The sequence below is a fragment of the Anolis sagrei genome, chromosome 4 (genome assembly GCF_037176765.1).
Source record: "Anolis sagrei isolate rAnoSag1 chromosome 4, rAnoSag1.mat, whole genome shotgun sequence".
Taxonomy (NCBI): domain Eukaryota; kingdom Metazoa; phylum Chordata; class Lepidosauria; order Squamata; family Dactyloidae; genus Anolis; species Anolis sagrei.
In genome coordinates this window covers 131,986,147-132,009,552 of record NC_090024.1, presented here as the reverse complement: position 1 = coordinate 132,009,552, position 23,406 = coordinate 131,986,147, and the positions used below count along the sequence as shown (strand labels likewise).

Sequence of the window (23,406 nt, the reverse complement as noted above, 5' to 3'; positions counted from 1 at the left end):
TGCAAGACCGTGGCAGAAAACTCAAAGTGATTCTGACTGGAAACTAGCATAAATCTTTCTGAAGCCCTATGCAGGGGCAATAAAGACAGCAAAGAAGGCATTTCAAACCAATAGTATTCTATCAGCACAGAAGCTCTGGGTGGTTGTACAACCTGCCCCCCCCCCCCAAAAGAATGTACCTCCCTAAACAGCATGTTGTAAATAATTGGCTCATCGTTTTGAAAATAAATTTGCTTGAATTTGCTATGATGTAGACACTACAGTTGATACAGTTCTGGTGAATTTAACCTTTGTATCTGCTTGTCCAGTGTTCATGGATACTTCTACATTTGTGCAGCCTAAGCATGTCAATAGATTTCTTGGCGAGATGAGAGTCACTACATATACTCTAGACCAGGGGTCCTCAAACCAAGGCCCGAGGGCCAAATGCGGCCCTTCAAGGTCATTTACCTGGCCCTCGCTCAGGGTCAACCTAAGTCTGAAATGACTTGAAAGTACATAACAACAACAATCTTATCTCATCAGCCAAAAGCAGGCCCACATTTCCCATTGAAATACTAATAAGTTTATATTTGTTAACATTGTTCCTCATTTTAATTATTGCATTGTTTTAAAGTGTTTTTTTTACACTACAAATAAGATATGTGCAGTGTGCATAGGAATTCATGCTTTTTTTCAAATTATAATCCAGCCCTCCAACAGTTTGAAGGACCTGGCCCTCTGTTTAAAAAGTTTGGGGACTCCTGCTCTAGACCCTGGTCACTCCGGGCTCATTAAATAAACCAGAGAGTTACTGGATGAATGTTTCTGAGTGCCCACTACTCACAATATAATTGTCAGTTTTATACCTTCTGCAATTGATTTTCCTCTGATCTTGTTGTCTGTCATTTCATCCATAGCTAAGCATACTGTATAGATACTTGAAATTCTTGATAGCATTCTATGTATCTAATGAAATCAACGATTGTCTGCAAAATTCACAATAACTTACTTTCGATAATAACTCTGCCTAACATTCATTATAGTACTTCCTGCTGATGCAAAGACTTTTGCATGGTTCTAATGACTCCTTCCTTATCCTGCTCCATCATATAATCAAATGGATAAACAGATAAACAGATAGAATTATCGAGTAGACCAGACATCTGGGTTCAATACCTGTGAAACTGTGATACCGCATTTCTTGGCTAGTTCCTCTTTGGCTTCCTCACTGGGGTAGGGGTTGCTGAGGTGGGAATAGAAATACTCATTGAGGATTTCTGTAGCCTGTTTGTTGAAATTTCTTCTTTTCCGCCTAGTCAGAAAAACATGAAGGATAATTGGCATCAGTGACATAGGTACACTGTTTTATAATTGGAGAGTCCAGTTACCAAACACATTTTAGCTGTGAATACCAAGAGTCAATCAAACAGAATTGCTCTGGAAGCAAAGAAAATATCTCTCTATAATTTTGAGATTTTCTCATGTCTCCATACTTTTGACATCTTTTAATGTCAAAATCAATGATACACGTGGTTTCACAAAACTTTTTCCCAAGGTTCTTAAAATAACCTTAAAAGTAACTTTTCAGGTGATTATCTGAAGGTACCTTTTACTCATCATTAGCAGCTAAACAAGTGGCGATTTGTCTATCTGGGATAAAGCTCACCGTGCATCAAGAAATCGAGACCTCAGGATCATGACAGCTTCACATGTGCTTTGTTTCAGTTGCATCTGGATGGAGCTGAATTTGCGGTGGATGATGCTCACCATCCTCTCTATCTCCTTGGGTGAGATAGGTCGGGTCCTACTCTGCTCTCGCAGCAGGTTCATCACGTGGGTAGTGAACTCATTACATGCCTGGGACAACAAGAGAAAGAGCAAGGAGAACCCTTAGGACCGGAGGAGTCTCTTGGTGATTTGGAGAATGCTGGTAGCACCAGAGATGAGTAAAACTTATCCTTCATTTATTTTTTGCTGCCCCTTGGATATATATAGACACTCTAAATAACATCTCTGGTATTTTTATTTTCAGGAATCATCAGTATAACTCAGACTGACATTGAGATGTGCATCAAATGCAGGTACCCTCTCAACAAGAGTTTGGAACAGCAGGTCTCAAAATTTACTGAATAAAATTGAACATTTGAAATTTGAAATTAATCAATTGCCATCAACGCTAAAATAGACATAGTGTAATTTGGGAAAATGTGATTAATTTGCTTGTCATTGAACACTAAGAGATTTATCATGAAACTGCTGACTGTAAGGCCACATTTTGTTGTTGACTCATCAAAAAGGATCTCATCGAAAAAGATTTTTTAAAATTGGCTTCTTCCAATGTAGTCTATAATATCATTGTTGCTTGGGAATGGCAACATCCAACATATCTAGAAACTATCAAGTTGAGGAAAGTTCTTCCCAAAGCACAGCATTTAATTTTACAAGCTCTTTAATTGGTCACTTATCTGCCCCCCTCTTTTTTCTTTTTACTCCTATTAGCATACCAATTTCATTCACTCTGTAAAGCTTTATTTTTTATGGTTATCCAGGATAATGCATATTATAGAAGAGAAATAACAGAAAAAGAGAGATTGCTAACTTACCAATATCTTTTAAAGAACTACCAAGGAGAACATAAAATTAAATTGAATGAGTAGCTACTTACACGGAGATATAGTTTTCAACAGTTTTCTTATTCACTGTTGTTTGAAAGATTTAAGATGGACAAAAATACACATAGTTTTGAACAAAATACATCAGAAGTTGAATTGTAATTGTTTCCTATAAGGAATATGTGATTATTAAAATGTATAAACGCTTGTTAAAATTTGACATGGAAGAAGAACAAGTGAAAGATGGCAAAATAGGCTAAGAATTTTGGAAATAAAATACAGTTGGAACAATGCTAAAAGCTGTGGTTATAATAAATTCATGTTATGCTATGATCTTAAATAATTTATTTACAAAATTATGAATCATTGATTTATGATGCCTGAGAAATTGTCTCGATTGCATAACTGTGTATGAAATGTATGTCTGAAATGTAAATTTCATAAATGAACATTTTATTTATATGGTTGACATGTGAAAAGGTTAAAACATTCTCAGTGCAAGTACACAATTTGACAGAGAATCTTAAAAGTTAACATTAAATTAAAAGTAGAATGTATTCTTTTGGGATTTATGGATGAATAGTTGGAAAAGAACCATGGAAGACTGCTTCATCATGTGACTATGGTAGCAAGACTGGTGTATGTACCAAGATGGAAGACTGGAACAAAACCTATTATGGAGGAATGGTTGTTGAAATGGACTGATTTAGAAGAAATGGACAAATTATCTCGATTAGAGGAGGAGCACTGATGTAATATCTACAAGACAGGAAACCTCTTATAGACCTTTAATAGAAAAATGAAAAACACTTGATTTTGATAATTAGTAAGATTGGTTATTGAAAGCAATGAACGATAGACTGTTAAAGGGAGAGGCATGGTTATTTTTATGTACGTAAAATTGCAAAAAGAAAGCCAAAAGTCATGTTTATTTTTGACTATATTGTTTTTTTGTGTTCTGGTTTTCCTTTCCCTTTCCTTTCTTCTTTTTGCTTTGAATATTTTCAGTTTTTATTGTATATGGAAAATGTTTACAACAAATGTATGTTAAAAAGAATGCAGACTTCTAAATCAAAAATGTTTTGAGAACTTCTGAGATATGCAGAACATTTTTATTTTACAACTGAATTTCGGTGTCTCAGTTCTTAATTAAAAGGTATGGCCTACAAAGATGACACACATTCTCTACTTAGAGAGCTGAGACTCCATGGTATCTTCATTTCAGGATTGTGCAGCATTACTCAACTTTTCAGATTCTAAGGATTCACTCTTACTCTCCAGTTTGTGCCTCTGGGAGTTTGTGCCTCTGAAGTTTAACAAAATTGTCAGAAGTATGCTAGCCCTTTTGTGTGTGAAGGGAACCCTTGTTAGAAATAGGTTGCACTTATACATGCACACACTCCTTCAAAACAAAAAATTAAAACACTTGGGAAAAGGACCAATTTTTCACTTTTTGCTTCTTTCCTTGCAATAATTTTATTTCCAAAACAAAACCATTAAATATTATTTTATTTCTAAAACTAAACCATTAAACATTAGAGTGCATGGCCAGTTTGCCTTTGGTATACACTGAGGTTTGGTTTCAGGGCCCCATTCCTGTGGATACCAAATCCATGGATGGTTATGTCTCATTTTTATACAAGGGACTAGTAAAATTGTGTTCCTTATCTAAAATTGCAAAATCAAGGGGCTGTTTTGGGGATTTTAGAGGGGAATATTTGAAAGCAATTGATAGTTAAATCCATGGATGCAAAATTTGTGGTTATGAACTGTAATTTTATTTTTAGGAGATTTTAGCATAATCCGGGACACAAAACACATAATCTGCATACTCCTGCTATCCTCCACATCTATTGATTCTACAATATCAGTGGAAAAAGAAGTTTACCTAGTTAAGAATTGTTGACATTATCGATGAAACAGTGTCATGTGTTGAAATATATGAGTTCCTGGATAAGAGCTGACATTGCCAGAAAGATGTTGAGCAGGACTGTGGGGCAGAATGCAGTAAATGGCCCCTGCCACTAAGTAGAAATCACAAGGGAGAAGATATCACCCGCTTATACACTTAGCCCCTAATTTGCCTCCAATAAATGCCTACCAATAAGGCTACAGAATGTCCATATTTACTTTTCAGCAGCATTGACCATACACTGCAGTCAGCTCTACTTCATTCTTACAGAAGCCATGCTTGCTAAATATTTTGTAACTAATGACTTTTATAGAATCTAAGAATTTTAGAGTTGGAATAGGCCATGCGGACCATCCAGTCCAACGCCCTGCCATGGAGAAACGCACAATTAAAGCACCCTGACATTCAGTCTCTGCTTAGGAAGAGTAGAATAGATTAACTATCAGAGGTTTGAGGATGATATGAATCCATTCATTCCAAATGCAGTGGGTTCTTGGTTAACCAGAACACAAGCAGCCAGAACTTTCAGTCAACATGCAAAAAAATCAAGAACATCATACAGCCTTCACAAAGCTTTTTTATATATATATAATACAGTAAAACCGTGTTACATTACATTGGTTTGTCTTAATATGCTTTTTATTACTGTATTTTAATATTAATATCAAGTCAATAAAGTGTATGATATGGTATAGTATGGTATATATTGCACTACTTAGGCCTATTTTAAAAATAATTCTCAAGGAAACAGAAACTACATTCATCCAGCATCTACCAATTCCCATGGGTGCCAGTTAACTGAGAGCATACTAAACAAGACAACACTATAACTTCCAGCTTTTTTTTGGGGGGGGGGGGTGTCTGATAATCAGGATAAAAACTAGAGCTTTAGAGAAGCAGAGTTCATCAAAATCTCTAATATGAAAGGGCAAACAGATAATAATTAAAATTCAGTGTGTCGCAGACATCATACTGCCCCACACAGCAGCAAACACATCTGGTTTCTGGGGGCCATACTAATTAAAAGCACATTTTTGCCATGCTGCAGAGACTTCCTCAAAGTCAGTCTGAGAGGCATATTGAACAGTGAAGCAGGAGGGACAGGGGATATATTGCATGAAGGGAGAATGAATCAAAGGAAAGCAAGTTTCTTGATTCCTAGGCCATATGAAGGCTCTTATTGACCTCCATAAAGCTCAGGTGGTATTCTCCTGGTGCAAGGTAGTCTAAAAGATCTGCTTTCCTCACACATTTTAGCATTCTGTGACTAAAGAAGGTAGCTTGTCACACCTACAATAACATAATTTTCGACTTTTGCTTCAAGCAATTGCTTCAAGCACTTCAAGCACACCTAACGTACCATCAGAGCTCTATGGAGACATCTGAGTAAGAATGTGAAGGGTTATCCAGACCAACAAAACTTCCAGCTAGATGCAACAACAAGGGAAAGACCCAAGACGTCAAAGTGCTGATTAATTTGCACTCTTCTCTTTTGTTAAAACAGAAACAAAATAGTATCATTTTGCAGAAGTGAATGAAATCAACTTATCATTCTTTATAACTATGAGGTTCATGAAGTTTTTCTCTTCATTGTTGCTAATGGTATAACAAAAATGCTTGCCCCTATTTTCTCCATAATTTTTTTCCTATAAATCTGCCAAGTCCAAAACCCAAAATTTAGCAGATTTTACGACATATAACTCACAAAATTGTTATGGCACAAAGGTCTTTATGTGCCCCAATTCATGATTTCTCGACCAACTTTCTCCACCTTCTTGAGAACAGGTGGACATGGAGACATAAACTTTGGTAAAATGAGTGCTATAATTACTGTATACTTTTCCTAGCTCTGTTTGAAATGAAGAACACATGTGGTACGGAGAGCCTACATGTTTCATGGTAGCTTCTTGTCTGTAAAAGACCCATAGATTACTTTGAGTGAAGGACTCATTCATGGGTAAAAATGTCTGTTTACAGGCACTTCATTTGATGAAGTTTTTGTTGTTGTGTGCCTTCAAGTCATTTCTGACTGATGGTGACCCTAAGGCAACCATATTATGGGATTTTTTTGAACCTGGAAGTATGTGATTTGCATAAAATTTATAAAATTATGTAAGGAATTGAACCCTAGTTATAGGACAATGCTCAAAGCATTACATCAGGTTGGCTTATGCTATCAACTTCCTTCCTTAGCCTCAGAGGGTCCAGACTAACACAGCTATGTCTTGGAATTCCATAGTATTGTGTTTTTTAAAGTTCCATGATATATTTTAGATAAATAGCCAATGAAGGAGAAACAAGAAGTCCTAACAGATTTCAAAAATATCTATAAGTAATGTATGCAAAGGAGAAAACAAACACACTTTTGAATTCCTTTTGAGGAACTGTGCCCATGAGCTCATGGATAAAGTAGGATTTAATTAATCGGGCCATATTAATTTTCAACAAACCTGAAAACTTGGCTTCTACTGCTATTCAGGAACCTTATATACACACATGACTGGTACCTGTTCATATTTCTCCAACTCTGTGTGGTAGATCTGTCGAATCTGAGAAAGTTTTGCTCTGTAGTCAGAGTGCTCCACAGAATTGTCAGAGCCGGCACCCCCAGATGCTGCTGCTGCTGCGGCCGCTGCTGCAGAACCCCCTCCTTTCTCAGGTCCTGCTACCCCTTCTGCTAAGAGCATGTTGTCCAGTCTCATGAGCTGTGGGTCTGTTGGTTCCTCTTCCTGAGCCCCTCGAATACTCAACACTAGGAGAAGATACAAAACAGAAACACAGAGATTAAAAACCATCTCTAGGTTCCAGTGATGCATTTATAGTATAGCTGCCTACTCACAAGCATTTTCTATATGTAAATTACTTACTTTATATTTCAAAAACCGGCTTTCCTTGTTGCTAACAAAACAAAACAAAACAAAAACATAGAAATGAAAAACAAACACTGCTAGAGAAAATAAAAGGGCTGTTTAGTCCAACAATCTGCTCCCACAGTGGGAAACTCGCCAACAGGATATACCTGCCAGTTCAGTTTATACTCCCCAGAAACCAACACCAAGAGTTGTACTACATATGATCTTGAAGGCAATATTCAAGTCCACATATTTATAAAAAAACCCATCCTCAATTGAGCCTCTAAGTTCCCTTTCACACAATCTAGGCTGATAGCCATAATTCATCTGATGGCAGTGAGTTCCACAGTTGAACTATGTGCTGTAGGAAAACAAAACACTTTTTGTTTTATCTGTCTGAATTTTCCCACAATTTCCCCTACTAGCTATCCTTCTCAGTTTTGCAATGCCTGCAAAGGTGATAAGGATCCCTTTTAACACATAATCCAAGACATTGATTAAAATCTTGAAAATTATTGGCCCTGTAGCACTCTACTTGAGATTTTCATCCTGTTTGAAATGTTACCATTGATGGCAACACTTTTGAGTATGATTGTCCAGCCAATTATGGACATATTTGACAATATTCCTTACTATTTCACAGTTAATCAATTGGCTAATCAAAAAAATGACATGGGACTTCACCAAATGCTTTGCCAACGTTTTAAAAATCAAATCTACAGCATTCTCACCAGTAGTGACCCATATTTTTTTTTAAAAAAAAGATCAAATCTGCTCTCAAAAAACCCATGCTGGATCCTACTAATCACTGCATTCTTATCTACATATTTGCAAACAGATTCTTTTTGACAGTTATCCTCCACATTTGTGGGTTTGAAATTCATGGTTTTGATTATTCACAGATTTGATTATAATGCGGTGATCTGTTACTATCACACCAGTCTTACTGAGCAGGGACCCCATCCTTTGTTGGTCGTGCTTAGTTCGAATGTATCTGAATACTCCCTGCCCCCCTTGGCACCCTGCTTGTCTAGCTAGATTTAGCTTTCCTTAAAGTATATTTTCTTTAAAGTATTCCTGGGCTAGACTTTTGAATTATTATCCGGTGATTTGTTTTTACTTCCATTCTTTCTATATATGCTCTTTTACATTTTCATTTCTTCCTTGACTTTGATGTTCAGCCACATTGGCTTTTCCAGATGTTTCCCATTTTTCTTCTTCAATGGGATTGTGCTGCTGCTGCTGCTTCTTCTTCCTCTTCTTCTTCTTCTTCTTCTTCTTCTTCTTCTTCTTCTTCTTCTTCTTCTTCCTTCTCCCCCCTAGCCCTCCTCCTCCTCCTCCTCTTCTTCCTTCTCCCCCCTAGTCCTCCTCCTCCCCCTTCTCCTCCTCCTCTTCTTCTGCAACACCTGCTTGAAGAACTCTCACTGTTGCTGGATTATTTTTTCCCTTTAACATCTCTAATGATGGGTTTCTTCCTAATTTATCTCTGAATCAGCTTTCCTGAAATCCGAAGTCCATGTTCGTCTCATAATTGTGAATTCCAGCATTGCACTGTCACTTCCCATTAAAGTATCAACTACTCTGATTTAACTGACATACTCCTCCCTATTGGTAAGGATAAAACTCAGGACTTAAAAATCCCTTGTTCGCCTTTTGCTAATATTTGCATTTTTGAGATTTCTGATACTTGTTTTTAAGAGGATCATAAAAGTCTAATTAGCCTATAAGAGATATCTACCACAGAATTGCTTTTATTTCTTATGCCATTTATTTTTGCCCAAATACTGATCACTCTCAAGTACAAGTAAATTTCTCTTTGACATACAGAGCTAGCCTCCCCTCTTTTTTTGCAATTTTGAAGAAGTTATATTCTTCCATTGTTATATTGTAATCATATGAGTAATCTCTCCATATCTGTTATACCTAGAAGGTCATATTCACCTGCCTGCACTAGTATGTTAAGATCATCTTCGTTTCCCAAACCCTGCACATTAGGCTAGATCTACACTGTCATATAATCCAGATTATATGGTGATGTAGATTCTAGGCCTGGGCGGTTTCGTTTCGTTAATTCGTAATTCGTTAATAATTCGTTAATTTTTCCAATTACAAAACGATAACGAACCATTCTGGAGCAATCATTAAAAAAACCGAATTTTTAAACACGTTTTGTAAATGCTTCGTATTTCGTTATTGTATTCGTTTCGTTATAGTTCTGAGGTTGTTTCGTTATTATTTCCGCATGTCTGGGCCAGTTTTATGGTTTAATTAGTGAAAAAAAATTATAATATCACACCAACAGTCAAGAACAGAGGGAGAGGGAAGCTTCAGAAGTTTTTGGAGGTTTTTTAGCGTATTTCGCGGTCGTGTCCGCCATTAACGAATCGATTCGTTATTGTTTCGGAAATCGATTCGTTAATTTTTTTACCATTTACGAAATTTCGTAAATATCGAACTTTTTAAAAGGAAAATTTTGTAATTATTTTAAATATCGAAACAAAAAAACCCCCCAAATACAAATTGATTTTAGAAACAAATTTTTGCGTTGTTACCCAGGCCTAGTAGATTCATATAATTCAGCAATGAAGTTCAATCTACATTATATGAGTCTACACTGACAATTATACTGAAATTTGAATTGCATTATATGGCAGTATAAATGGGGCCTTAGTGTCTAGATAACTAGGTGAAAGCCTTGCCTGCTTTCACCTATTTATTGTGCATTTTACTGTGGATCCAGCTAGCATTTCCACCCCTCCAAGGACTTAGTTTGAAGCTGACTTACTTAAATTTGCCATAATACTACCAAAGACATTCTTCTTAGTACTCATAAGGTATTCAGCTGTAGTCAGTTGTCCTATGCTCGACTCTCTGTACCATCCTTTTACCCAACCTTTACATTTAGTATCTCATTGTCCCTATGTATTTTTCACCTTTTAGCTTCCTGCCCCAAGCTTCATCTGATATGATCTGCTCAAATGTGTTCTTGGCAGTGTCATTGGTACCTTCAGATCTCTACCATGTCCCCATCACTTGCCCTGTCCACATTTTGCTATGTTACATCTTTGAACTGAAATGAATTTCACTGGCATTATTTTAAATTGATTTAATTGCCAATTGCTCTCTTAACTAAAGTAGACCCAATGAATTAATGAGATCTGTTGATGTTACCATTCAACAAGTAATTGTTGTTACCATTCAACAATTAATTGAGTGGGTCTACTCTAGTTGGAACTAGCCAACAGGATGCCAGACATAACACATAAATAGCCATAATTACCACTTGATACGGCATTTATGCCTTAATCATGAATTTTAAACTCATGTCCTGTGTTTAATCTTTGTTCTGTGTATTTTAATATGTATTTTATAGAAATAGGTTTTAATATGTGCATTTTATAGAAATACATTTTAATAATTGCATTTATAGATTGAATCTTTACAACGATTATGTGTTTTTTACTATGTTGTAACCGGCCTCAAGCCATTCTTAATAGACTGCCTTCCTCTATTAGGATAGAATGCCTCATTGAGAATAATTTAGGATTATTTCTTTGGGGACTTGTTACCTCTTACCAACCAGCACAAGGCAACCAGTTTTTTTTTCTTTACAGATTGACTTTTTAAAAATATTGGCTTATTTAAAATAGAATTTTTTTAAATGATCATAACTTTTTCATTGGGGAAACTGAAAATGGCAAGAGCACAAAAGAAGGTAACAGAGTATATCTAGAAAAAAGACAAGCAACTTATGTTAGAGGGTCGGGATTACTGCCCCTTTCATACTGGAAATCACTATTCCACGGTAAGTGATGCTGCATAAAACTGGCACAAAAAGAGTTAAGCTGCAGGCAGCACATTTTAAATATATCAAGAAAGAATGAAAATGCCATGCCCTTTGTGTGTGGCTGGCTGGACCCTGTAGGCTGTTGCCAGTTCCGGTTGTGTCCTCGGCTTTTGCAGGTCAGCCACATGAAGCTGTGACAAGAAAGGTGGATGTCAGGCCAATTCAAGGGGACTCTTTATTATTGGGGACATCATGTTCTCCAAATGATAAGAGCAAACAGAAGACTGTTTATACATCCTCTGTGTTTACTGAGATGAATGCTCAATTTATACTTTAAGATGCCTGACTTTAAAAATATTTTAAGCAATTATAAACAACAATATTATATGTTCATATAACAAAGAGCTGCTCAAACTGAAGTAAAAACCATAATAAGAAATCATGATTCTGCTTATCTGTCTCCACCTGAAAAAGACTACAACATTTATAATGCAGATGAAATCAATACTATCTTGCAAATGTATGGATTATGTCTTAATAAATTTAGATACATTGCATTGGAATTTCTATCAGAACATTATTCCATACCCCCAGGCTTTTATATAAAAATTAATGCATGGTCACATCTAGAATTTCACACCTGCGTTCATCCATACCAAAACAGCGGTTTCTAGTGCAGATGGAAACAGTTCCAGGGTAGATCTAGGATCTGATGTTTTCTAGCTAGCCAGAAATATTTGGGGGAAGAGTTGTATTGCAAGGCAAAAGGAAGTGTTGCTACCAACATGTCCTGAGGATTTCATTTCTAAGGACACTTTATTAACGGCCCCACCAATGCCATCACAATGGTAAAGGCTTTTACTATAAATTTAAAAGAATTCGCACCAATCAGACTTAAACAATTTGGATTCCTCCTTTCTATATAAATATCCCAAGACTGCCTTCCCAAAATTGTTTGCAACTGCGGTTAGATTCAGTTTAACAAGTAATCAGTCTACACAGAAAAACTCTGTATTTCCTTTGACTCAAACACACTTTCTTTCTCTGTCTATTTAACCCTTTCATATCACAGTCATACTCAAATTAAGAAATGCAGGCATTTCAAACATTTGCTGCTTAACAAAGCTGGTTTTTCATAGATTGGATGTCCTTCCCTTAGATGCATCTGATCAATTCCTGTAGAATGCAGGACCTAGCCTTTAATCTGATCCATCATAGTTCTTATGTTCTTACCTAAATTTCATACAATGGGGAAGAAATACATGGATGGATGGAAGTTAAAAACTGGTCACTTTCTTTCTGTCTGTGACTGCAGCTGACAATCTCAAATGGCAGGCATGGCGTCATGATAGAATCAATTGTGGTCACAATTCTGGGTTTTGTAATCAACTTCAGAGTTTTGAAGAAATGAAGTAAAATCACACAGTAAAAATATCAGTATTTTTCTGGTCCCAGATTGACACAATTAAACTGCTTTTTAAAATTGTCTATTTAAAACTCTGGAAAGAGATAGAAGTGACAATTAAATCTGGAACAAATTCCAGATTTCTTCCAGAGGGTGAACAACCCAAAACTTAATTCAGGCAGTTCTGGGAATAGGGATTCAGTTCATGCCAGAAGGGGAAATATTACCCCAGAAATTTCAAGTTCACCATTTGGGTAATAATAATAATAATAATAATAATAATAATAATAATAATAATACCCTACTTTTTCTCTCCACAAAGAAGACTCATACTGAGCCCAGATTTTCAGTAGTGCCCAACAACAACTGCTAAAGGCCACTTTACTTGGATCTGCTCGCATCATTCGTAAATACATCACACAGTCCTAGAAGCTTGGGAAGTGTTCGACTTGTGATTTATATCTCGTTTGCTGTGACATACTGTGTTTTTGTGTCAGTAAAATACTAATAAAAATTATTACCTGCCTCTCCTAATAGCTTGGATAAGGTACAACAGAGTTTAAACATATGAACATAAAATACATGCAATGGATAGATAGACATACACAGACACAGGGTGCAAAATCAACATATAGCAGTTACAAAATGGAGATTCACAACCCATGATTCAGAGTTGACTGAGCTTGTTGAAAGAGGCAGGTCTTAAATTCTGACAGCTCGTTTAGTTGTCGGAGCTCTTCACAGTCATGGAGTGGCCTATGAAAAAGTCCTCTAGGTGATGATTGCCAATCGGGTTCTGGCTGGTTGGAGTAGCCGTCACCCAGAGGACCTCAGTGTCCTAAAGGACAATGGATTGTGCAGGAGAAGGCGACTAGATAACCTGGACCCAAACCATGTCGGGTTTTAAAAGTCAAAACCAACATTTTGTACTTTGCCCGGAAACTATCATATTTATTCAACTATGATGTGCCACTGATTGTAATGTACACCTGAAGTCTGAAGGTGCACACTGAAAATAAAAAGTTGTCAAATGTGATGTGTGGGTTCCCCTTGCCTACTGGATGTTATGCTGCATGCCTCGGAACAGCCGACAGGCAAGGGGAAGCTGTGTCTCTCCATCATACCGAGACTGATGAACTTGACAGCTTCGGACTGACAGACAGTCAACGGTTTCTCAACTAAGGCCTCTTTCATGAGGCCTTCAAAACTGAGGGAGAGGTTTTGAAGCCTTCGGAAACGAGGCTTGTTGGGAAGCCATGTCTCTCCGTCAGGCTTAGGCTGGCAAGTTCACCAGCCTTGGCTTGATCGACAGGTGCAGGCGGGTGTGATTCTATCACCCCATCGAACTTCACCTAACTTTTGGTTATTAACCAAAAAGGTAAGAATTGATTTCAAGTAAATATGATAATTGGCAACTAGTAAAGTGACTTTAAGAAGGGTGCAACATGCTAGATGTTCCTGCAACTAATCTGGCTACCATGTTTTGAACTAATTGGAGTCTCTGAACTTGGAACTGAGGTAGCCCAATTTACAGTACAAGGAGTTCATATGCACAACTAGAACTAGTGCACCAGCTGTGCCCATTCATTGAGATGTCAGATCTGGCTACACTACAGTGATACAAAACATACTGTTTAGATTCCTATAACATGCCCTATTGGGAACTGCAGTGGGTTGAAAATACTATGCTCAGATTACTGGTTACAAGGATCATCTGATCTCTTCATTGAAATTACTGGCTGCCAGTCCATTTCAGGGCACAATTCAGAGTGCTGGCTTTGCTTTTTAAAGTCCTAAATGGCTTGGGTGCAGACTATACAAGCCACTGTGAGTTTTAAGATTTGTAGAGGAGGACTTTCTCTCAGGCCTCATCTACGCTGCCAGATAAAATCCAGATTATCTGCTTTGAACTAGATGACATTAGTATACACTGCCTTATAATCCATTTCGAAACAGATAATCTGATGGGGCCTTGGTCTCAGCATCTTCACAGGTACGTTTGCTGAGGAGCAAGAAAGTTTTCTCCATGGCTGCGAAACATCTTTCCATGAGCAGTTCAAAAGGTTCCTATCCTGCTCTCTTTCTGCTCTCCTTTGCCATTTAGGAAGGCCTTTTGTATTTTAAATTAGGTTGCAGTATTGTATGCAAAGTGTTGTACTGTAGTTTATTTTTAATCATTTACTAGTAATTCTGCCTTAAATATGTTTAAACTGTTTCGACCATGGGTTCCATAGTATTGTCTTTTAAACTATTTTTAACTTTTGTAAAAAAGATTGCAATTTCATCTTGCTTTACATTTCTGTAAAATTTCTTGAATTATATTCCAGAAAAAGGTGAGCAACAAATTCAATAAATATAAATAAATAAAACAATGAAGACAATTCAGATCAAATGTCCCTTTGATCTGAATTGCAACCCTATATTTATAAAATTGGCGACACGACAAAAACTCATTCTGAAGTCTATAAAAGATGCAATTCAGTCCCTCTGTTCTGATGAAGCAATCTTCAGAATCCAATTGTTCTCATCCTCAAGCAATGCAACAGCCGATTTTTTCATTTTCAATTAACATTTGCCTCAATCTGCTTTCTCCTCACCTCAGCCAATAATAAGAATTATAATCAATGTAAAAAAAAAAAAAGACCTTACTGGGATGGGATCAGGAAAGCCCAGATTTTTTTAGTAAGTTAAGAATTTAAATTTGAAATAATTATTCTCTTTCAGCCAATCTTACAGGGTTCTTAAAAAAGAAAATGGGCTGAGGAACTCACTTAATCTTTGAGATATTAAAATATTGAACAAATGCATGTGTTTGGTTTTGCAATAGTTTGTTGTAGATTTGCAGAAGAACTATGGTGATCCTATTATTACTCAGCACCTTCCTTGTGCCAAAGAAAAACAGAGCACTGGCAAAACTTTTCAGCACATCAGAGTACTCTCCTAAAGAGATTAAGGCATTCATAGGTGAAATCTGCATATTCGGTAGCAGCAGCAGCTGAACCTTCTTCATGACATTCAAGTAAACAATAATTTAGGTACTGCAGTTTGAAAGAATCACACCCATTCTCTCTCTCTCTCTCTCTCTGTCTCTCCCTCCCTCCCTTTCCTCTTTCTCACACACACACTTTGCAAGAAAATGGATAAAACTGCCCAACCATAGATTGCTGAACTTCTGCTGTAACAAACTGAAGACAAAATTAATATTCAAAAGTCTTCCTTTCTCTTTTAATAGAATTTGCATCACTATTGCCATCAGATATGCCAACACATCTTCCACGATCCATTTTATGCTACTACAGCAATAACTGCACATCAGGTCTGACTGACACATCTGTCTCCCTTGTTCAGTCCTCTCCAGACTCTACTGGAGATAGACAATATTCATTTAAAGGAGAAGGCGGGAATGTACTAACAGACTCCAGAACTATAGATACAGCCTGGGAAAATAAAGGGAAGCATAGAATGCCATACTGGGAAGCATAGAATGCCATACTGGGAAAACACGAGGAATTCTAATACATGCTCATACAGAAAATGCTATTATGCCATGCCTACATAGAGTGTAGTCAAGTCTTATCAAGCTTTGTCGTTGTTTGGTTTGGTATTTTGATATGGCCTAAGGCAGGCCTGGGCAAACTTCGGCCTCCAGGTGTTTTGGACTTCAACTCCCACAATTCCTAACAGCCTACTAGTTGTTAAGAATTGTGGGAGTTGAAGTCCAGAACACCTGGAGGGCCAAAGTTTGCCCAGACATGTCCTAAGTGCTAATCAATAAAATGTATTATTTATATATTGCCATGCTGTTAGACATGCATTCAGATACAACAGCATTATGATAATCTACTTTAAACTTGCTAATATATAGCTCTCTCTCTATATAATAGTGGAGCACAATAACATATATTTTGTAGGATAATGAAGCTATTGAATAAAGTGTATTATTGGTAAATTCATGATCTGGAGGATGTTGCACATACAAAAATGTGAAGTAAGTAAAACAGCCAGTTCTGATTTAATGTGTATGTATGCATTATAATACTTTCTGCATCTTTTGTGCACAGAATAACCCGACCTAGTAGAAGGAGGCTGACTATAGCATCAGCTTCACTACTTTTGTGAAAGTAAACTACCCAGGAGAATTCTCCCAACACTTCGAGATTATCATAATACAGATATGATAGTTTAGAAATCTGTTGGGCTGAAGTGATTCATCTGTCATTTTTTTCAAATATATATACAGCTTCCATGACTGAAATAATCAAGGTACCACAAACACTTTCTCTAAGTACCAACAAAGACATCACAATGTTTTTGTCCTCACTTAAAGTATCCTTGAACTATACAACAAGAATTTTTTTATCTTTATATTTCTAACCACACAGTATATTATACCTTTCTTTGCTGTGTTTAACCACTCAAAAGAGTGGATTTGCCAAATTATATACAGAGTTCATATAAAATGAAATCAAAAGAAATATATTTATTTCACGGCATTTTAAATTCAAATGTGCTGTAAATGCTGTGGCATTTTACGATGTCTTCTTGATGACTCCACAATCATTCTGTTGGTTACCTAATGTTTATAGTGGGGGGTTAGGGCAGTGAGAAAAAAATACAAATTAAAGAATCAAGTAGCTTCTCGTTGCTTGTTCTGAAAACTTGTTGGCCGCTAGAGGGTACTCTTCCTTCACAAAAGAATGGCGTACCTCCAAACACACACACACACATTGTAAGAATAACAAAATGTTACAACTGTTGTTTTTATAAATGAATATATAACTAGTTCTATTCTTTCTGGTGCTATGAAAACATGGAAGATTCACATGTCAGATTCTTTGCTGGGTATGAACAATAGCAGAATGCAAACTGCCTGGTTTGACGATACTAAACAGCTCTAGTTTCTTATGACTGTATGTCTGTCTGTATGTCTGTCTGTATAGCTCTGTATACTTTTCAGTCTCAGCTGAGTGTTTTGGAGATTGACAAATATAAGTGAATTCGGTGTTCAGCATTGTATCCTTTCCCCAAAGAATCCTTTCCCAGAAACTGGCTAATATTTTGAACATGCTGAATCTTTCAGGATCAATACATTGACCACAGCCAAATGAAGAAAATCCACAAGAGGTATTAAATGAATTCCTGTTTGCTAGGAGTCAGAAGGTTTTAAAGCTCGTCATTTAAAATTCACTACCAGAGACCCAATCCCAGAACTACTGAACTAGAATTCCTGACAGGATGGTATGGGCAGGATGCCAGAGTAAATGGAGTCAGCTACAGAGGGCACTTGTATTCTGCTTGCCAGCTGGCCCCAGAAATGACTATGTGCCAATCTGGAAGAATTATATAGCAAAGCATCATGTACCCCTGCCCCAAGACAGGCAAGAGAAAAAGGCAGGGTAGGTAGGGTATTAGAGGATCCTTCCAGATAGGCCTAAATCCAGTGAGAAACCAGCATTTAAAATAACACCTGGGAATTCCACCCGCTTTTCTTGAAAGCTCTGTTCTGTCGTTTCCAGATGCACCAGAGCATTTTCAAGACTTGGTAACTCTCTAATTTTATATTGTTTAAAGATAAAAAAGGGGGTGAGGGAGTGGATCCCTCCTCGGTGGGCTGTTTGTGCCCACAGAGGAACGATTACTGTGGAGACTGCTGATAAGATTGTGGATGTCAATCTCCGGAGCATTTTCCACACCCAACACACCCTATTAAAAGGTCTGGATCTTTGCAAGTGTTTTTTTTTAACCCAGAGTAAACTTGGAAATGGGGGGAGGTAGGGACAGAGAGACTTTAGAGCTGTATAGATGAGGCCAGAAATGATGCTGAGTTTTTGCGCAATTGAACATTTGCTGTAGTTGTGCATGTGCTTCTCAAGTCATCTGTCACTTTATAGAGACCCCATGAGTTTCATTGGGTTTTCTTAGGCAAGTTTCTTCCACTACCAAGTTGTAAATAAATATGTATTCCAAGTTTTAAATATGTTTTCAAAGGAAATGAAAGAAACTCTGAAGAACTGTGCACACAGGCAGTTTATAGTAGAAAGTGCATAATTGTTTAGAGTAATGTCTGCATCTTTGGCTTCTCTTCCTGAACCAGTATGACAGTTAAGAGAGTTTAAAGCAGGGGTCCTCAAACTATGGCCCGTGGTGAGGACATAAAACTGGATTTGAATGAGGATATTTTGTTCATGTATATGACAACAGCCGCTAGAATAAACTATACAAACTTTGGAAGCAGAAGGAAATACCGGAGAGGGACCAATGGATAAAAAAAGATAAATGAAATTAAAAACATGGGCAAATTTTCTTACTGAAGAGGAACACAGGAAATCCAGTTAAACAAACAAACTGGGTTCAGGTGGAAGAATATTTAGAAAAGAGGAGTAAAGAAACTTAACTGTGATAAGTATATCAATATAGGTTACAAGAGTGGACAATTAAGAAAAAAGTCAGAAAGACCACTTAGACAATAAAGTTGAACTTGTGCAGGATAAGAAGGAAGTCACAAGATTTTGTTTTTTATTTTTTTCTAATTTTTCCATTTTTTTCTCCTATTTTTATCTTTTTTTTTCTTTACCTCTATCTGCTTGTATTCCTACTTTTCTTCAAAATACTATGTTCCCCCACTTTACTTGGAAATTATACTTTTTTCTTCTATATATCAAATAAAAATTTATTTCAAAAAATACCAACAACTATGGCCCAGGGGCCGGATACAGGCCTCTAAGGTCATTTACCCGGCCCCCGCTCAGGGTCAACTTAAGTCTGAAACAACTTGAAAGCACACAACAACAACAACAATCCTATCTCATCAGCCAAAAGCAGCGCCACACTTCCCATTGAAATACTAATGAGTTTATATTTGTTACAATTGTTCTTCATTTTAATTATTGTATTTTTCAGTGTTTTTTGCACTACAAATAAGATATGTGAGGTGCATAGGAATTCATTCATTTTTTTTCCAAATTATAATCCTGCCCTCCAACAGTTTGAGGGACTATGGCCTGGCCCTCTGTTTAAAAGGTTTGAGGACCCCTGGTTTAAAGACTAAGAATGGAAGCAATGTAGTTGGAGGAATCTGGCTTTTTAAAAGCAGATGCCCATTTCTCCTAGCAATGGGAAATAACACAGCTTCCCCCAGTGTGAAACAAAACTAAAGGCTTTTGTGAAATCTGCAGCCATTACACTAGTCCATGTCTCAAATCTTTCTCCATGCTTGCCAGTTAGCAAATCTTACAGTAATAAAAGGGAAATATCGTAATATTTAAAGAATTAATAATTAACATGGGTGTACAAAGATAGGGGAGTAACTACAACAATTATTCCTACCTTTGGAATATATTTCTTTAGAAAGCAACTTAATTCGGAGTTAAAACGCAAATTTTATTCCAGTTAAATGGTCATAGCTGCAATCCAAAACAATACAGAAACTGCCATTATTGTATTAAAGTACTAAAAATGCTGGTAAGAGATTTTTCACTCTCTTCACAGAATTATAATTACAGAATTCTCTCCAGAAACTGTTCAATCAGCAGAAATCTTTAGGGTAAATACACCTTAAATCTGCTTACTACCCCTATTCCCAATGCTATCCAAAATTCAAGGATAACAGTTCAACCTACCCATCTGATCTTGGAAGCTAAGCAGGGTCAATTCTGATTAGTAATTGGAGGGGGACCACAAACAAACACCAAGTGCTGTAGGATGTATTTTAGAGGAAGGAACTTGTAAAACCACCTCTAGCCTAAGAAAACTCTGAAAAATTCATGGGGTCATCATACGTCAATGGGCAACTTTAAGTGTAAACATTTAACAATTGTTGGAGTCCTTGAAACGATGGTAAGTTTTGAGTTTGGGCCTACACTATTTTACCCTTGGAGACAATTGCCTGAATTCCAGAGACCCTTTTTTTTCATCAGAAGTATATACAGTAGGGCCTTTGTATCTACTGGGGTTTGGTTCAAGGACTTTCCATGGATACCAGCATGCTGAAGTCCCATTATATACAATTATTATTATTATTATTATTATTATTATTATTATTATTAACTTTATTTGTACCCCGCTAGCATCTCCCGAAGGACTCGATGCGGCTTACACGGGCCGAAGCCTCAAAACACAATACAATAAAAACATAACACAACAATAAACAAAGCAAATCAAAACAATTAAGCAAAATACCACAATGACAATACCTCAAGACACTATTAAAACTGGTTCGGCCAGCGCAATGGGGTACAGAGTTAAAAGTGCTGAGATGGCAGGAGGAACGTAGGATTAAGTGCGGTGTGCAGCAACATTAGTTGTGCTAAAGTGCTTCTAGGACTTGGGATGGGGATTCCTAATCTGCGAATGCACATCGGAACAGCCAAGTTTTTAGGTTCCTTCTGAAAACTGCCAGAGTAGGGGCCTGACGAAGCTCTTTTGGATGGCACATATAAAGTATAAACTATATAAAGTAGCATAATCAAAGTTTCATTTTTGAAATTTTAAAATATTGTTAAGCAGTGGGTATGGAGGGCCAACTGTAGTCAGACGCCATGAAAACACAATGAAGCATGCATTGTGAAATGTCTTTTTCCTTGAAATGTGTGAGTTTGATTTTGGAATCGAGGATGGCAGATTTCACCGATGTCTCCAAAATGACGAATTTGTTCTTTGGCAGGTCACCTTTCTATTTCTAGTTCTCAAAATGGTCTGCTGGGGACGAGCGGGGAGGGTTGGAGTGGAATTCGAGCTCTATTTTCCTCCCCTCCCCTCCCTTCTCCTTCCCCTAATATTGAATTTAAAGAAGTGAATTCGTGAATAGGAACACCCTCCCCCAGTCTCAACTGCAATTTGTCTGAGGAGGTTCTTTTCTCAACTTGCTGTATAGATTAGATTTCTTTTCCCTTTTTTTCCAAGGGGATATTTAAACAGGTAGGAGTATTTCAAGTAAATGATTGCAAGTTATCGAAAATAATGGGCTATTTAGTTTCTGAGGAGAGAATCCTGGCAGGCAGCTCCAAGAAGCAGCACGGGAGCAGATGGGAGTGATTAGTCTGTGATTTTAAAAAGGGCTTTTTCCTGCCTCCACTGTGTGAAATGTGCTGTAGAAAACCAGGCACCCGAGAGGACAAAGAGATGTTTACCACTACAGCCATTTTGTGTCCTGGTCTGCCTCCTACAACAATCTTTCCAATGGGATCAGGGATTAATGCTACAGTGCAGACAGTCACATACCCTAAGTGTTGGGAAAGTCGTTGAAACGGTGGTTGTCAAAACAAATATCTCAGAAAATAATTGCCCTATTTACGCCCTCTAAAGTGTACAGGCTCCATCCATATGATTGGGCATGTAGGACTGTGAACCTTACTGTGCTGAGAAAGTCTTAGTGCAGAGGACTATGTACAGAGGTTCTGTATGCATGGCCAGAGACCTTGCCTTTTGCAGCATTCCTGTTCCTGAAGAGCTGCTTACATGTGAGCAGTTTTGTATGGATCTGTTTTAAACTATCTGTTGAACATTTGAAGTCAAGGGTGGGGAGGACAAGCACAACACACACACATCGAGCATAAACACTTTGAAACTGTAAAACTCTTGCCTTTACCCTAAAGTTAACTAATGACCACAGCTGACAAAGGAGAAATGCTGCAAATTCATTTCTTGTCTCCTTTATGACGTACAAAACATGAAAACTTGTTCTAGTCATGACCTACAGAGAGTGCCAAAATAAAGAGGAAATGTACAGGGGAAGCCTGTTTCGTAGCCCCAAAGCAGTTCTCCATTTTCTTTGGACTGCTTCTTCTGGCCATGAAATGAGAGAATTACCTCTCCTGGAAACGAGAATTAAGTCTCCTGGAAACGTTCAGATGAGTCAATTTGCCTTTTAAACAGATCTCACAACCTCTGAGGATGCTTGCCATAGATGTAGGTGAAATGTCAGGAGAGAATGCTTCTAGAACATAGCCATATAGCCCAAAAAACCTACAACAACCCAGTGATTCCGACCATGAAAGCCTTCAACAATACATTGCCTTCAACAATACAGAAAACACACACCACCATTAAATATTTTAAATATTTTAAAATATTTTTTTCAGAAGCAGACTTCTGGCTCCCTCCCAACCCCAGTTGAGGTCCTTTCCACTGCAGCTACACAAGAAGGTCAGCAGAGACGAGGAAACTTATTTTCTTTTTGGTAGGGTCACACAATTGGGAGGGCTGGAGCACTAGTTGAGGTCTTCTTTGTGCCCATTCCACTGTTGAAATAAAAAGTATGAGACTCCACACTCCCAACCCCATGTCTGAAGTGAGTTTATTTTAACTTTTAATAAAAAATTGGGGGAGGGACTAAAATGAATATTTGTAGGCTGTCCTATGTTCTTTGCAATGAAAATTCTCTTTTAGGTGATCCTGACCTGACTTTTTGCATAACGTTTAGGGCTTTTTGCCACCCCTGACCTTTAGGTAGGTTTAATTCAAAGAAAGATAGGATAAGATCCAATCAGACAAATCTCACATGCAAACAAAACTCTTTTTGTTCAACATGGGACATATAACACATTGTAATCAATTTATCTAATGAAGCAGTTCCCATTTACGAGCCAGAGGGAGATTGGCAAGTTGGAGCGACAAGAGTGAAGTGTAATGAATCCCCAGACTCTGTGAGTAAGGCCAGGGTACTTTGTGCAAGCAAGCTTGTGAGCTCCACTCAGGTATCCATCTTCTACAGGCTAGAATACATGTTCTCAGGTATGGGGAGGGGGCAACCTCATAGGAACTGGTAGCTTCCCCTGGTAGATTCTCCCCCTTCACTCCAAAGCACTAGAGTTTGACTGTAGAGTGTATTTTAGCTGAACCGTTACTTGCTGGCTTGG

The 23,406-nt window shown here is 37.5% G+C and overlaps 1 protein-coding gene across 3 annotated transcripts in view; it reads right to left on the bottom strand.

The window, feature by feature from the left end:
* PBX1 (PBX homeobox 1) overlaps positions 1–23,406 on the bottom strand; it is a 221,411-nt gene that overhangs the window by 48,904 nt on the left and 149,101 nt on the right. For all 3 annotated transcript variants that reach the window (XM_060774323.2, XM_060774324.2, XM_060774325.2), the window contains exons 3-5: positions 7,014–7,258; positions 1,649–1,839; positions 1,159–1,294 (exon numbers count right to left, since the gene is read on the bottom strand). In XM_060774323.2, the coding sequence (XP_060630306.1) occupies positions 1,159–1,294; positions 1,649–1,839; positions 7,014–7,258 (572 nt within the window). The remainder of the gene's footprint in view (positions 1–1,158; positions 1,295–1,648; positions 1,840–7,013; positions 7,259–23,406) is intronic.